Source organism: Chaetura pelagica, unplaced genomic scaffold, assembly GCF_000747805.2.
Source record: "Chaetura pelagica isolate M959 unplaced genomic scaffold, ChaPel_1.0 scaffold20, whole genome shotgun sequence".
NCBI lineage: Eukaryota > Metazoa > Chordata > Aves > Apodiformes > Apodidae > Chaetura > Chaetura pelagica.
This window is the reverse complement of record NW_009951958.1, coordinates 6076135-6091989: the sequence shown is the minus strand read 5'-3', so window position 1 is coordinate 6091989 and position 15855 is coordinate 6076135. Positions and strand designations below refer to the sequence as shown.

At 41.1% G+C, this 15855-nt stretch overlaps 1 protein-coding gene across 1 annotated transcript in view; it reads right to left on the bottom strand.

Moving 5' to 3' along the window:
• LOC104391252 (IgGFc-binding protein-like) overlaps window positions 1–14832 on the bottom strand; it is a 42556-nt gene extending 27724 nt beyond the window's left edge. The window contains exons 1-19 of the mRNA XM_010000500.1: window positions 14701–14832; window positions 14020–14101; window positions 11136–11201; window positions 10617–10861; window positions 9335–9618; window positions 8423–8700; window positions 7507–8105; window positions 6646–7210; window positions 5828–6027; window positions 5354–5734; window positions 4457–4743; window positions 3462–3643; window positions 2276–2425; window positions 1610–1866; window positions 1422–1506; window positions 1210–1290; window positions 855–1096; window positions 476–759; window positions 89–366 (exon numbers count right to left, since the gene is read on the bottom strand). Of these exons, the coding sequence (XP_009998802.1) occupies window positions 89–366; window positions 476–759; window positions 855–1096; window positions 1210–1290; window positions 1422–1506; window positions 1610–1866; window positions 2276–2425; window positions 3462–3643; window positions 4457–4743; window positions 5354–5734; window positions 5828–6027; window positions 6646–7210; window positions 7507–8105; window positions 8423–8700; window positions 9335–9618; window positions 10617–10861; window positions 11136–11201; window positions 14020–14101; window positions 14701–14832 (4678 nt within the window). The remainder of the gene's footprint in view (window positions 1–88; window positions 367–475; window positions 760–854; window positions 1097–1209; window positions 1291–1421; window positions 1507–1609; window positions 1867–2275; window positions 2426–3461; window positions 3644–4456; window positions 4744–5353; window positions 5735–5827; window positions 6028–6645; window positions 7211–7506; window positions 8106–8422; window positions 8701–9334; window positions 9619–10616; window positions 10862–11135; window positions 11202–14019; window positions 14102–14700) is intronic.
• Between the last annotated feature and the right edge of the window lie 1023 nt (window positions 14833–15855).

The following is a 15855-nucleotide window of genomic DNA, read 5'->3' as shown; positions in this document are numbered from 1 at the left end:
AGTGACCATATTTCTTATTCCCCACTCTTGCGTTCCTCTTCTGTGCTTTCCTGAGAGTGCCCATCCATGGTGTTGTGCGTGGACTTACGGCAGAAGGTTGCGTTCCTCCACACGGGGATCTTGACACCAAGGGCCTGGCAGGCGTCCGCGTAGGACTGCAAGCTCTTGCACAGGGCCTCGCGGTCCAGCCCCAGCTCACACAGGTCATAAAGGCAGGTCTCAAAGTAGCCGCTGGGGCTCAGCACAGGGTGGCACGTCTGAAACGGGCCGCTGGTGTCACTGAGGAGCCCACAGAAGCGGTTGCTGGCAATGACTTGCTTGTCTGTCTCATTGCAGGCCGGGGTAGGGCGTGTTCCGGGTGAGCAGCTGTGGAAAGACCAGGAGAAGGGCCCCTGAGTCACCTGTGGGCTTCTCATGGTGCCTCCCCATCCCCTTGCCCATCACTTCCCCAGGCCTGCTGCTGGGCCACACACACCTGCTGTCGTTGTACACCTGCCAGCTGTTGCCCAGGCTGGTGGAGTCTGGCTCCAGCCCACCTTCCGGGTTCAGGAAGTCATCTGCTGCCACGCCGTTGTAGTTCCCACACATGCCACAAACCTTCTGCCCAAAGGTGCTTCGAAGCGTCACCTCCACCCGATGGTTCCCATCAAACTTCACCTTCAGGCCAAAGTCAGTTGTGACCACTGTGTAGAATCCGCTGGATGAGACCTGCACGCCTGCCGATGGGGTGCAGGGCAAGACCTCTGCCACTCCATTGACCTGCAAGGACAGAAACCAAGACAAGGTTGGAGCAACCCCTTTGGCACTGCTCTCTCCTCTTCCACAGCCCCACTGCCTCTGGCCCTTGTGCTCACCGTCACCACTCCACCCTTCCCCAGCCTTATCCGCTGGCCAGCCACATCGACGTCCACGTATCGGACATAGGACACGCGAGTGTTGCCTCCCCTGTGCTCGTTGGCCGCTTCCACGTTGAAGTAGGGCAGCGAGCTGTTGCTCTCGCACAGCTTGGAGAGGGTGTAGGTGCAGGTGCCCATGAAGTGGTGTAGCTGCTTGTCAAAGGTGTGGTAGTGAGGGTCTCCTTCCACCACACAGGTCCCTGACAGCGGAAAGACCAGAGGAAAGGTTCAGTTAAGCACCTCCTGCTGCCTTTTCTTCCCAGCCCACCCTGCACAAAGATCATCAGCCCCATGATTGGTCTCCTCTACTCACCTGAGCCCGGCATGGGTGCTGGTGTGGTTTCCTGTCCTGAAGGTGTGGTGGTAGGGATGCCTGGTGTTGGAGTCGCGTTGCCTAGAAATGAGACAATTTTAGAAGAAAGCAAATCCTCCCTGATCATGGCCTGTTCAAGACAGAAACTGCATTCCTTGCCACAAAAAGCACAAGGTTCCTCAAGCTGCCCTTATCGAGGCCAAGCCTTGTACCTGTGCAGTATCCTTTTTCAATGGACAGGTCATCCAATGCTATGTCACTCTGGAAGTTTTCACCTATCATGCCTTCCAACAGAATCTAAAGGAAAGGAGAATTTATACCATTAGTTCCAGCCACAAATATGGAACTATGGTTACAAACATGGTTAATTTCAAATAGCAGTGACACCTTCTGCCCTTACCTGAATGTTTCCTGTGCTTTGCACTGTCACTTCTCCAAAGTTCCATCTATTCCCTTTGTTTCCAGCTTCTTTCCATACCAGAACTGACGTTTCATTGTGAACTACATACACGCGCAGGGCCATTGCTTCGGCCAATCCATACATGTGATACCAGAAGCGGAAGCAGTGTGGTCCTTTCAAAGTGCATACTGGACTGACCAAGTGGGCTACATCACTTTGCTCATGGTTACTTCCTTGCAGGTAGATATAGTAGCCATCTGGAGAATGCAAAGTGTCAATTTCACATTAATGGGCCAGGACAAGTAAAAGTCACTTCATTTACAGATTATGTACAGCTCAACATTTCTTTACCCAGCACCTGTATTTAACTTTTAGTACCAAAATTGATTTCCAGCATATTACACTTGTCTCCTACTTAGGGAAAGTAAGTCCTGAAGGAAAGACTGAGTGCCACAGTGATCCATTCTCTGCCTGGATATGCCTTTGCTGAAGTATCTTCACAGGAACTTATGCTAACAAGTCACATGCTCATCAGTGTACACTGTTCATCCACCCCATAACAGATTTCTGACTACTGCAGAAACACAAGGCCTGGATTTGACATTAAAAGAGGCTCTTGGCCTTCTTCCAAGAAAAGCACAGCCAGATACTGTTTGCTGTTCCTACCTCCAGTTGTGTGGTCCTCAGAAGGGCCAGTATCTGGTGTGGGTGTTGGCCCTTTGTGCCTTATCCAGTCAAAGTCGTCACTGGTTGCCTGTTCCCACTGACAGAAGTCAACATCAAAAGTGCATGACATATTGCAGGCTGGTGGTACAGCTGAATATGGTACAGAAAGAAAAATAGAGTTTCCACAATGAGGTTTGGAATCTTCTCTCTTTTCTGACAATGCCCTTCTAGGTTTCATGCATCCATGTTCATAAAAAAATTTGAAGATGTTATGATGAAAGTTTAAGTGCTTGAGAATGTGTTATTTTACAAGTCCCTTCCTCAGTTTTCACCATAATATGCTGATATCCTTTATTTTTTACACAGTGCCATAATAAAATTCCTTGCTCATAGCAAATTGCTCAAAGATGTCCTATTTAGCTCAGCAGTATTCAGCTGGCTCTCAAACTTCTGCTTAGGTGGAAAACTAGACATTTCTTTTTACTCATAAACAGGATGAGAAGTATTATCTGTGAATTGGAAAGAAGTTAAGGAATGCCTTGTCATGTCATAGCCTTATACTTAGGCTGTTATTTCTGCTGGTTTTGATACTCTCCTCTGGTAGTTCTACAAGAAGCAATATCTTACTTTTAGCCTTACCTCTGTAGTAACTAGTCTACCTAAATGATAAAGGCCTAATAGTGTTATGACTGCAAGACTGAATGGACCACAAGCTACAGGAATCTCCTTTATTAATTTTAAATCTCCATTTTGTATACTTCTGAATTTATTTCACATGTTTGGTGAAATCCTGGAGCGGTAGACAGGTTGCTTAAGTGATGTATTAACACTTCTCAGAAAGAAAATAGTCTATTAAAGCCAAAGTAGTGATTTTTTAGACAAGTGCTCAATTGTCCCCCACTGAGCCTTTAACTGACTGTGTGTGTTGTCATTCATGACCCAATTCTGCACAACAGTCTTAGGTCAAAAGTGTTTAAACATCATATTCTAAAATGAATACTGAAAGCCCTTTTAGAAGCTTTAATCTGAAACCCAGTTTATGTAGGTGCTAAGCATTTGAAAGCTTTTTGTGTTTCATTGAATCTCCTTTATTGAAATTGTACTCAGCTTCTTAGTCAGTTGAATTTATATTTGCATCATGAGGATTTAATTGGGTGGCTATTTGCTAAATGACCTAATGACTTACCACAGATGGTATCTTTCCACCATTCACCGAGATTCACACCTCCAAGTTCACAGGCAGCAGCATAGGCCTCTAAGATCTTGCAAAACTGGTCAGAATTCCCCTCTGTGGCACACAGGTCATAAACACAACTCTGAAAGTACAGCTGTGGGGGAATGTGCCAATGGCAGACCTGAAAAGGCCCACTATTTTTCAAAATTATTTTGCAGAGTTCTTCATATTTTTTCTCTTCTGCTGTGTCACAAGCGGGTGGAACAACTGAAACTGCATTACAGCTGCAACAAAATAAATAACAGCATGGTTATATAATAAAACTGTATTTTGTTCTATCCTCTAAGACATACCTCAACAGTAATAGATTCTGTGAATTTGCTGTATAGTCATCTTCAGTGTGTCAAACCCCAAAGTGAGAAATATTACAATTACACAATCTTAATTGTATTGTAATCCCTATTAAGACTGTAACTATGAATTATAATGTATGACTGTCTATTCATAGACTGTAGTCCAAATGAAGCCAACACATCAGCTACCTAGCACAAGCAAGATAATTTCATTTCATTGTTACATATAGTAAAAGTAGTAATTTGTATGTGAAAACATTAGTAGACAGATAAATGCCCTGTGCCTGTATTAAGCAGTGTGGAGTTATCTTAGGAGCTGAATCTGAGAGATATGTTTATACTTCCTGTAGTAAGGTAATATAAAGGAGATATTTTAGAATAGAGAAGTAAGGGGAAAAAATAAGCTATGTGAAAAAAATAAGCCCAATTTCAAATAAAATCTACAAAGTTCATGTGGAAAACCTCTGAGGGATGATTTTAAAATTTCAATGCTTTCTATTGAAAAGTAGAGCTATTCAAAGATGAAAATGCTAGCAAACAAGTAATACAAAAGAGAGGCTACAATGGAAAGTAAGTAATGTATGTTAATCCTGTAATTAGATTATTCATATTTCAGGCATTTTGTTGTTTTCTAAAATATTGTCAGATACTTACGTCCTGTTGTCATCCTTCACCAACCAGCTGTCACCAAATTTATTTGGATCCTGTTCTAGGACATTATCTGGTTTTAGAAAATCATCCAGTTGGTTGTCATTGAATGTCCCACACAGACCACACAGCTGTCCTTTCAGACTTTCATCAACCAGAATAAAAAGGTCCTGGTCACCATCAAATTTCACCTGGATCCCTAGAGAGGTATCAATGACCACATAAGGTCCTTTTATAGCTACTCTGGCTCCATGGTTCAAATCCACAGGAAGATGAACCTGAACTCCATTCACCTAAAGAAAAAATGCACACAGGTAAATCAATAATTCTCCCATACAGAGAGATGAGTTCTACACACAGCCAGTACTATAGCTTTCTTTGCCACATCAGCCTTGTTTTAAAGAATCATGTAGACACAGAAGTTTGAAGCTCAGCAGAGACTATTAGGCTGTATACTTATCCCACATCATAAATAGTGCTTTGGAGCAGAATGTGAGCTCTGTGCTGCTACAACTACATACATAACAATGCTTGGAATATCTAGTTTAAAGTTAGTTCTGGTATGTATGACTCTAGGGGTGTACAGCAAAAATGCTGTTTCTATTTAAACAACAGATCTATGAAATTCATACTGAGATTTAGTTTAGTGACCGTTTTCTTTTATAGAAGAAGCTATAGATGAAGCTTTTTTTCCTACAATCACATTTAGAAAATATTTGAAAGGACAGAAGGAAGCAATGCTGATTTCTGCCTTTTTGAAAAAACAGAACAAACATTTCTGTGACTTTTAACATGTGCAATCTTAGAGGTGAATAAAGCAGAGAAGCCTGATTCAGCTCTTCTGGACAGAAATGTAAAGTGAATAGATGTGATAAATTGTTTATACTTAAATAGAACACTTACATAGGTCTCCTTATTTTTCTTCACAACAATGTGAAGATTTTGCAATGTGACAGCAACAGAGTTCAAGGCTGTCCAGTTTGGGTTTCCTCTGTGTTCATTTCTGGTTGTCACTGAAAACCTTCCAGAAGAATTTGTGCATTTCTCAACAACAGTATAATTGCAGTCTCCTTGGAAATGGTAGAGTCTCCCATCAAAGGTTATATAGTGTGGATCCCCATAAATGTGGCAGGTGCTGGGATTCAATGGATAACATCCCAGGAGTCCATTCTGCACCTTGCAAACTTCGCTTACTTCACACTTGTCTGAATTGCAAACCACAGTCCCGTTTCCAGTACATTCACAATGGCCTGCACAATCTGTTTGCCAAAAAGATTCTCCTTTCTGTTAAGAGACAACAAAATAAAAATAAATTAGAAGAGTTGATGGTAATGGTGAAATGTGAAATAAGCCCCTGAACTATGTGCCAGAACAAACCTCGTAATATTTGCCATTCTGAAGGCAGCCACAGTTGGTCGTGGACACACACTGTGCCCCACTCAGTACAAAACCACTGTTGCATTCACACCCTTCTACACAGGGTCTGCTGCAGTTCTTTGGTGCAAGAGGGTCAAGGCAGGTGGCTGGACAAGCACTGGTGCATGGATTGTAGTGACTGTTGGGAGGGCATGCAACAGCTGAAAAACAATGACAGGCAATGAATCTACAATCACAACTCAGACGAAATTGTGATCAAAAAATGGGATTATTTTGAATTAGAGACAAAATTAGCATTTTTAAGCCTGAAATAAATTTCCTATTTTGGTATAAAACAGAAAAATAGAGAACATTGTACAAGAAAAAAAAGCATGAATGTTACCACATATATCCTGGATGTTAAGCATCTCCAAATGCAAGTTAAAAACTATGTCTATATGCACTAGATCTAGTACTGAGCTGGTACATTTTTAGAAGTACAGAGATTGCTAAAGAAATTACGTGTAATCTGAAAATGATCAAATGTATGAAAGAAAAAACATCATATGAAACTCAGAGATAATTCCACATTATCAGGGAACTATTGTATTGGTTTTATACTGTTTGTACAGTCGTGGAGATAATGAAAAAAATTCTTCTCTGCTCTCTGGAAGAAATCAATAATGAAGTGACTTATACAGAACCTTCGTTGTCAATATTTTAAATGTAATTATGTGATGAATTTAAGATCTCTAAACTATATCAGTTATTGGCTAAAATCAGCCATGTAAGAGAAAAATGGGGGCTATAAAAAAAATCCAGTTTCTACAGAAACTCACGGCAGAAGGTGGCATTCCTCCACGGAAGAAGAGTGATGCCAGCTGCCTGGCACGCATCAGCGTAAGCCTCCAGAGTAGCACAGAGGAACTCCTGGCCACCGTTCAGGGCACACAGGTCATAGAAACAGCTGTCAAAGTAGCTCTGGGGGTTGATCACGGCGTGGCACTTCTCAAAAGCACCAGGACGGGCAGTCAGCATGCCACAGAACTGGTCGGATCGGTAGAGCTTCTCCTCTTCTTCACTGCAGGGTGGGGGGGGGACGGGGACCCCACAAGAGGAGTCGTTGTCTGGGACCTGCCAGCTCTCCCCCAGCTCATTTGTGTTTGCAGCTTGCTGCCCGTTGGGCATCATGTAATCGTCATCTCTGCGGTTGTTGAAGTTCCCGCACATGCCACAGGTCATGTTGAAGTAGGTGGTGGGCACCTTCACCTCCACCGAGTGGTCAGTGTCGTAGGACACTCTGAGGTTGAAGTCTGTCTCCAGGATGATGTAGCGGCCGCTCCTGCTCACCGTGATGGCACCTCCCGCTGCGCTGACTGGCAAGGTCTGGCGCACGTTGTTCACCTAGGGCAGACACACAGCAATGGACCCTGGGCTCACACCCACATGCCCCAGTGGCTTGCAGAGGCGTGTCTGTGCTCAGCACTCAGCAGAGGCCTCTCTTCAACATGGGCCATGTTCCCCCTTTGCCTCTTCCTCCTCCAACCCCTCCAGAAAAGAAAACCCTAGTAACCCAGAGGCTTGAGGGGAACCCACCCGGGACAGGGACCACAGAGACGTCTGCATCGTGCCAGACCCTGCCAAAAAAAGCCAGCCCTGCCCCGCAGCCACGCCACGCTTGTGACAGCCCCACTGCCTACCAGCACTTGGCTCTTCTCCTGCTTGACAATGGCAATGTGCACTCCATACACCTCAACCAGGACTTGGCGCACATAGGACACTCTAGTGTTCCCACGATGCTCGTTCTTGGCCTCCACATTGAAGTAGGGCAGGGAAGTGGTGTTGGAGCACACTTTGGCCAGGGTGTAGGTGCAGGTGCCCATGAAGTCATGTGTCACTTTGTCAAAGGTGATGTAGTGAGGGTCACCGTGGATGTGGCAGATGCCATAGGATTGTTCAAGGCACTCTGGTTTCCCATTCTGCACTCCACAGTACTGGCCTGCAGGGCAGGAGGCACTGGAGCACTGGACTTTGCTTCCCCGTGCGGGACACTTGCACTTGGAGGAGCAGGTGTTGTCCGTCCAGAACTCAGAGCCCACGGGGTAGTGCTGCCCATTGTGCCAGCAGCCACACTGGTGGCTGGGCACACATTGGTCATTGTAGAGCAGGTACCCGCTGTCACACACACAGCTCTCCACACATGGCAGGCTGCAGTTGTAGGGTGCTGTTGGGTCAACACAGGTGGCAGGGCAGGCTGCAGCACAGGGCTCATAGTGAGTGTTTTCAGGGCAGGTGAGTGCTGTGCAAGAAAGATAAACCTTTTCATTAATCTTGTAAATACCAAAGCATTGAATTTTGTTTAATATCATATTCCATTTTGCCTGAACAAAACTGTAGGGACACGAATCCTATTTTAAGATGGACTAGAATGTATTTTCTTGTTTCATACAAGCACCTTAATTATTTTCATGAGAATCTTTCCTAAGGAATCAAACTGAGAACGATATGCAACTCTGAAATCTTTAGCCTTATCAGTGTCTTGTAATGCTTTATCTTCAGAAAGTCCTTATTATATTCTGCTGACAAGTGCTAATTTACAGTATCTTTGATACATACGGCAGAAGGTTGCATTTCTCCATGGTGTCAGCTGAACTCCTACAGCTTGGCACACGTCTGCATAAGCCTGCAGGTTCTGACAGAGGGCTGCATTGTTCAAATGAAATTCACAGAGATCATACTGGCAGGAGTCAGAGTAACTTTGTGGATCAACTACTGCATGACAATTCTGGAATGGACCATTGGGATCTGTGATCAGACCACAGTATTCATTGCTTTGGATTATATGTTTTTCATCAGCAGTACAATTTGGAGTGTGGCCATCATCTGGCAAGCACCTAGTGTGGAAAAAAAAGATGTGGAAAAATTCATCAGTGACCTTTGGATATGATAGCACTTCAGATGCTTTTCAGATCAGTTTTAACAAAACTACAGGGCTGTCCCCAGGCTAAGCATGACATATTTTAAAGCTCTAAATTTCAAACACTTAGGATAGAAATTAAGATTTTACTATGATCTCAACCTTATAACCTTTGAGAAGCCTGGAAGAAAACCAAATATTTATCTTAGCTTTCTTTTAAGTCAAGTTTTCTACATGGAAGATACCAAGGAATAGCAAAGTAAAAGCATTCAAGGTTAAACCTCTACTATCATTAAATAATGTATTTTGAAATTACAAAATAAATAACAAAGTATTGCAGAAAAGTTAAAAAAGATCTTTAAGTGTTTACATTAATATACTGTAAAAATAACTGAAATCTTAGTGGGCATCTGCAGTGTTTTACTCATTTTTTCTCTTCTTAAGCACAGTTAAATTTGCTATGAAACTTTATGTAGATAAAGTAAGCAGACTGACAAGAGTATACTTCATCCCATGCACCTGATATTTTTGGCCCACATACAACTGTTACTTAAAATACTGGTCATTGCATAACAAGCAGCTAAGGCCTCACATCCCAGCTGGAGTCCTACCTGGAGTCATTGTAAACCTGCCAACTGTTGCCAAGTTCAGCTGAATTTGTTTCCATCTCTCCATCTGGGTTGAGAAAATCATCTGCTTTGTGACCATTATAATTTCCACAGATTCCACAGACTTTAGACATATAGGTACTGGGAAGAGTGATTTCTGCTCTGTGATTTCCATCAAACTTGACATTCAGCCCAAAGTCAGTAGTAACCACAACATACTGTCCACTGAAGGAAATACTGACACCTTGCTCCAAGGTTAGAGGGACCACCTGGCTGACTCCATCAACCTGCAGGCACAGAGGACAATTTTTATAGTCACTTTAAAAGAAATAGCTTTAATGGTGTCCCTCTTTTGATCAAATCCTTATATTTAGCATATGAATTGCACAGTGAGCAGTAAGAACTCACATTGTGTTAAGTATTAATTAACGTGAATGTTGTATATGGGCACATAATCTAGGGCTTTGAGGTCATAATATTATAGCTTCCAAGTACAGTCAAAGTGAGCTTGGTGAACCAGACCCAGCTGGTAAAAGTCCAAGATTTAGCATGGTCTGTCAGCAGTAACTGCTTACAGACCTACATTTTATGGAATAAAAAATATTTTAAAAATATAGTTAGAAAGGATTCTCCGAAAATGTTCATGATTGGAGACAAATCTTGAAAATGCTTCTTTTTTGTTTCTTCCTCTTTCTCTTCTAATTTTCATATTTAATAATACCAGACAATAGAAAGTAAATGTCCAAGTAAAATTTTCATTGGATTTAAAGTTTATGAAAATAAGCAGCTTTTGAACACATGTTCTCCTTACATATGTAAGAAATTTTGGCTTACTTAGAAACATATATATAGTAAAAATAATAAATAAAGGGGAAAGGTGTAGAAGAGAAGATATTGGGCTAATGTGGATATAGGAGTTAATTATGTTTCTAAGATCATATGGGAAAGGTCTTGGTGCGCATTTAAACCTTCATCTCCTGTCACATAAATCACTGTATGATTTTCTTATAAGAAGGGTGGTAATGAAGTAAGGTGATAATTCATTTATTGGGCACTTAAATCAAACATATCTGCTGTCTTAGCCCTTCATGGACGGGAGTCATTAGTAAGTCTTAAAAATTGCTGGCCAAGAGACTAAATCACTGTGAGTCATCAGATTGTCACTCTAAGACCCTCTCATCTGGCCCTGCTTTATGACAAAATGAAGTTAGCAGTGATGTGGAATAACTAGAAAATGGGTGAACATGCAGCTTTACAGGCTACCACGCAGGATTGGGAACCTCACCTTAACAACTCTGTTTTTATCCAGATGAATCCTGTAGCCATACACATCAATGTCCACGTATCGGACATAGGACACGCGAGTGTTGCCTCCCCTGTGCTCGTTGGCCGCTTCCACGTTGAAGTAGGGCAGCGAGCTGTTGCTCTCGCACAGCTTGGAGAGGGTGTAGGTGCAGGTGCCCATGAAGTCATGACGCTGCTTGTCAAAGGTGTAATAGTGAGGATCCCCATGTATACTGCAGATTGCTTCTGGAGACAGAAAAATATTAGTATGTTCCCATTAGCATATGGATACATCCAGAAAAGACACCTCATTGTACAGTGTGAAAACACAATCATCCCAATTCTATAGATTGAAACAAAACTACTGAAACAAAACAGGCAGATTTATATGGCATAAGGCAATACCATAGAGAGATAACAAAAAAAAATAATAACTGAAGCAAATAGTAGCACTGGTAGTAAAAAATTTTGGTGCCTTTCTACGACCCATTGACTTGCATTTGTGATTGGCTAAAATTACCTGTCACTGGAGGTGGTGTAGGTTCTGTTGGTGTAGATGTTGGTGGTACAGGAGTAGGGACAGCTTCTGTTAGCAGAAAAGATCAGGCAATACAATGAGTATTACAGGGTAACCACTAACTACACACCACCATACATGACTTTACTTACTCTTCACCAGCATAAAGTTAGAAGTTTTTCGCTGAAACAAGAGGAACTACCTATATGTAAAAATGTGGGTGTGTAGGTCTTCTGAGCACTTAGGAAAGCTTGTCTGATTATTAGCTTGGTGAAAGCAACTGAGCTCATGCCAGTGTGCTTCTCTAGAGCTGGAATTGGATTTTACAATTGGATATGTGACTCCCTCTGGTGTGTATGTTAAGGCATGAAGGTCACAGTGTCTGCAAGTGTTGACAGGTCTGGGACTGAGTAGCCAGCCAGCAGATGCCATATAGTAGAAAAAAATAACTCTCAGGGCACTGGTGGTTTCTAATCAGAGATTTATGGGGTTTTTTCTTCAAAGTGCTATTTATTTCTTAGGAATGGGACATCTGTAAGAGCTTTTTACTGACAGACAGAACAAACAGTCCTGTTGACTACTGCTTGCTACTGCTTGCAAACAAATACTAGCCTCTTTTCTACCTATTATTTATCCATCACTTCTAAAAGAAGTGATGTACTTGTATGTGTGAGCTAGAAATACCAGTGTGAGTATTCTTCTGATGTTGACATGTGGATGAGTGATGGATCTAAATCACTGGAAGTACAACAAATGGACTAAAACCATCAGAGCACGTGTGCATTCACTCCTGCCCCTTTGCAGAACAAAGGAAAACTCTTCTCATTCAGATACTCTCCCATTGGACCCTTGTGAGCCCTCCACTATGCTTCAAGTGCATGATCACAGTGTATGAGGAGGTAACCAAGTGATTAATTGATTAATGGAAAACAAATCTTTCCAGCCTACTTATAGATGCACTGTGGGTTGTCATGGTTTAATACTCAAACCCAGACATAGGTACATAACCATCCAAGTGAATCCACAAGTAAGGCCACTGCTCTTCTGTATTACCTATAATGTTAATGACTTATAGGGATTACATTGTAATAGAGAAAATAAGTTTGATGAGAATGAGTTAGAAATTTTTGAATTATGATGCAGTAGCTACATGCTATGATGGTACTGGTTTTGTGCTATACCACATGATTTAAACTCAGCTGGATGTGGGGAATTAACAAGATACTTACTTGGCTATGTACTATGGGCTTAGAGTTCTAAGCCCATAGATTTCACATAAATTGAAGTCTAGTGTATAATGATATATCTCTGCACAAAATGATCCTGTTCACTTAATGATCTCTAACTTCAAAGCAGAAGATATTTTGTAATAAGCTGCCTGCAAAGTGGGATCAGCTCATTTGCATGCAGTGGTTTCTTGTACACCTACTTCTTCTCCACCAGCTTCCTACTCCAGTGTAAACACAGGTTTTGCATATCTAACTGGGAACTGATCTTTTTGCTCTTTCAACATTGATAAAAAATTACCAGGAAAACCTCATAGTGTCTGCATTCCCGTAATAGATAATTGCCAAAAAGCTCTAATTTAACTTTGTTGTAGAACTGACAGAAAACAAAACCAAACAAAAAACCCCACAAATACCAAACCAACCAAACAAAAAACAAACCAGGAAAAAAAATCTTCCTGAGATTATTGTCCCTTGAGCTCTAAGGTGAACAAGTTATGCAAATGACAACATGGATATCAAACATCATAACCTAAAGACTGCTTGCTAAGCTTGCCTTGGAAGGTAATTTTTTGTGTGACAAATGAAAATATATTTAGTTTTCCATGAGTCTGATTAAAATTTCTGTCTGAACAAAAATTTTTGTAGAAACATTAAGACTGGAAGGACTTTGACTTTTACCAGACCTAAGAGTTAACTTTCATCATATTGGTAGCAATGCAGTTGAACAGAGGGAGGAGCACTTTTCTTTTTGAGTCACCTTAGTGCACTGTCCAGTGGCTGAATTCTGTGTTAATATGCCTGGTAAAATTAAGAACTGGCTCTTCCTAACCACATCCCACCCCCCAAAAATGGCTCCAAATATTTTCCCCAGAATTTTAAGGAAAATTACATGTTCTGAGCATGTGGACCTGAAAGGAAATCTTAGTACTGGCTACTGTGAATTTGAAGGGGATTTTTTTGTTAATATATGAGTAGTGTTTCAAAGAGAGACCTATTAAGATCTAACAATTCTTTTTATGTAACTTTCAGTGAGTTTCTTGTTCAAGCACATTTTTTCAGTATTGCATGTCAATAAAGATAGGATGAAACTGTAATTCACTTCCAGATCCTAGTCATCCACAGATCGTGCCAGTCTTGGCTGATTTGTTACAAGATCAGGGTTCAAGCTCAAATTGCTGATTCCTAGTCAGAGCTGGTAGTGCAAATCTGTTTCATGCTGGTTTGTTTGTGGTTTCTTTGCGACCTATGGAAGTGATGTGTATTTGCTGAGCTCGTATGAACTGAGATTTCCTGTATAATGCTGATGAGAGCATTTAGTCTGGAATTCAAGACCAACAGGCACAGCCTTGGTTGGGTCCAGAGTTGCACTTCAGACTTAAAACACAAGTGAAGTTTTCTGGACTTTGTGAAAATAGACTCATTTGAAGAGAAGGGGATAACTTCATCTGAACATTTGAGGTAGTGAAAAATTATTTCGGAAGAAACTACAACAAACCAGAAAATATTCAAATGAAAAGAGTTATAATGTTTTTTTCCTGTTTCTCTTTTGTGATTTGAAGTTATGGGAAGTTTCTGTATTGTATATGGAATGGAGTAATGATCAACAGTTTAACTAGAGATGAGGAAGGAATAAATACAAAGTGCAAATATAAACTTACCACAGGGTCCATCTCTTACTCTCACATTGTCCAGTGCTGTATCCCCGTACTCTGTTAGTCCTCGGACAGCCTCAAAAATTACCTGGGCAGGACACAATGTGATTTACTGCATCAGGGTTGTTTATATAAATAGGACACCATTTTCCTTAGCATGTTTTAAGAATGTTCTGTCTGGTCTATTTCTAAAGGCATCAAGTTAGCTGAGGCTATAACAGTTTTCCTAGCCTCCCTCAGAAGCCTAATAATAATAATATAAGGACTTTAAGAAAAATTGCCCTCTATATTGGTGACTGATAAATAGTTTATGAGAATTAGTTGTCTGGATTCTACAGAGGAGTCCAAAGTAGGCAGCAACCCAAAGCTCAAACTTTAACTCGCAACAGACAAAACTTTATTTAATTAAGGCACCTAAACTCCTTGACTTCATGATAAAATGAAGAAGAGAAGGAAGGAATAAGAGAGTACACTAAATATATTTTACCCCTAACTAACAGCACCAGCAAAGCTCATGGGGTGTTCTCTTAATTTATTGGCACAGAGCATGAGGCCATTATAAAACATAAGATAAACCATGCAAATCTTGATTATGTTTTGTAGCTTACATGCACAACCTTTTGCAGCCTGCAAGGGGACATCAAACACTGACACTGTACAAGGAAATTTATTCTGAAAATATATTACCTTTATCTTTCTCTTTGTTGGAAAAGTATGAGTGATGGCACCATACAGCCACAAGGAGCTCTGGTTTCCCTTCCGACTCCACACCATAGACTCCCCTGTGCTGTCTTGGATAAGCACTCTCAGCTCATTCATGTTTTCTGACCCAAACATAAAGTACCAGAAGTCTATGCATATTTTTTCAGAAACCACAGTATCCGGGCTCTCAAGTCTATTAGTGTCAAATGGGATTAGATTGCTTGCTTCTTGGTAGATGAAATAGCCTTCTGCAGAGTGAAAAAAATAAAATATGGTTGAACCTTTGTAACTTGTTGGGTGCCATTTAAAACTGAATTACAGCCCAACTCTGGAAGAAGTAAAGGGCATAATTAACAGTGCAAAGTAACAAAGCAGAAGGTGTTTGGAATTTTTGTTGCAATAGTTAGCACCATGTAGTTATCCAAACTAGAATGTGAGCTGGAGACCAAAGCAAATACTTCCTATCTCACATGAACAGTTATTTTGGGATTATAAATAAAGATGCAGGCCTCTTTCAAGAAACAGCACCTCCAGACATAATGTCTCACTGCTCCATGATCAGTTTCCTCTTTCCTCAGAGGAAAATGATGTAACCTGCTATACACCTTCTCATGTGGGATATATTGATTTCCAAAGATTTTGGTTTCAAGGTGAGCAAATCCCTAGGCAAAAGAAAATTCCAGCCCATCAGCATCTATTTTTGTCTGAAAATGGAAGGGACAGAAAGCAGTGGAATTCATCAAGCTAAGGAAGGCAGCTTTTCAAAAATCAGAAATTCACAGTATTTCTTCTAGTATTCTAAATGCTGTAGTCTGTATTGGTTCAAAATAAGATCATATTTTACTTTATTAGGACTGAAGTATTTAATTTCCCATGGACTAAGACAAAGCTATGCTTCCTCTGACAGTTGAAGTTAAGTCTCCCCCATTTGACTATGAAAAGGAATCAAAAAGAAACAAAATATTGTTTATGTATGGTCAGGTATGGTTCCACACATGGCATCTAACATTCAGTAATATATTCTACTTTGCAAGAAAATGTAAGCCACATTTAAAGTTATATGGTCTGTGTCAATTAAAAAAGCAAAACATTAGTATTTGTGTGAATCCAAGTTAAAAATACTTCATCTCTTCTTTCAGC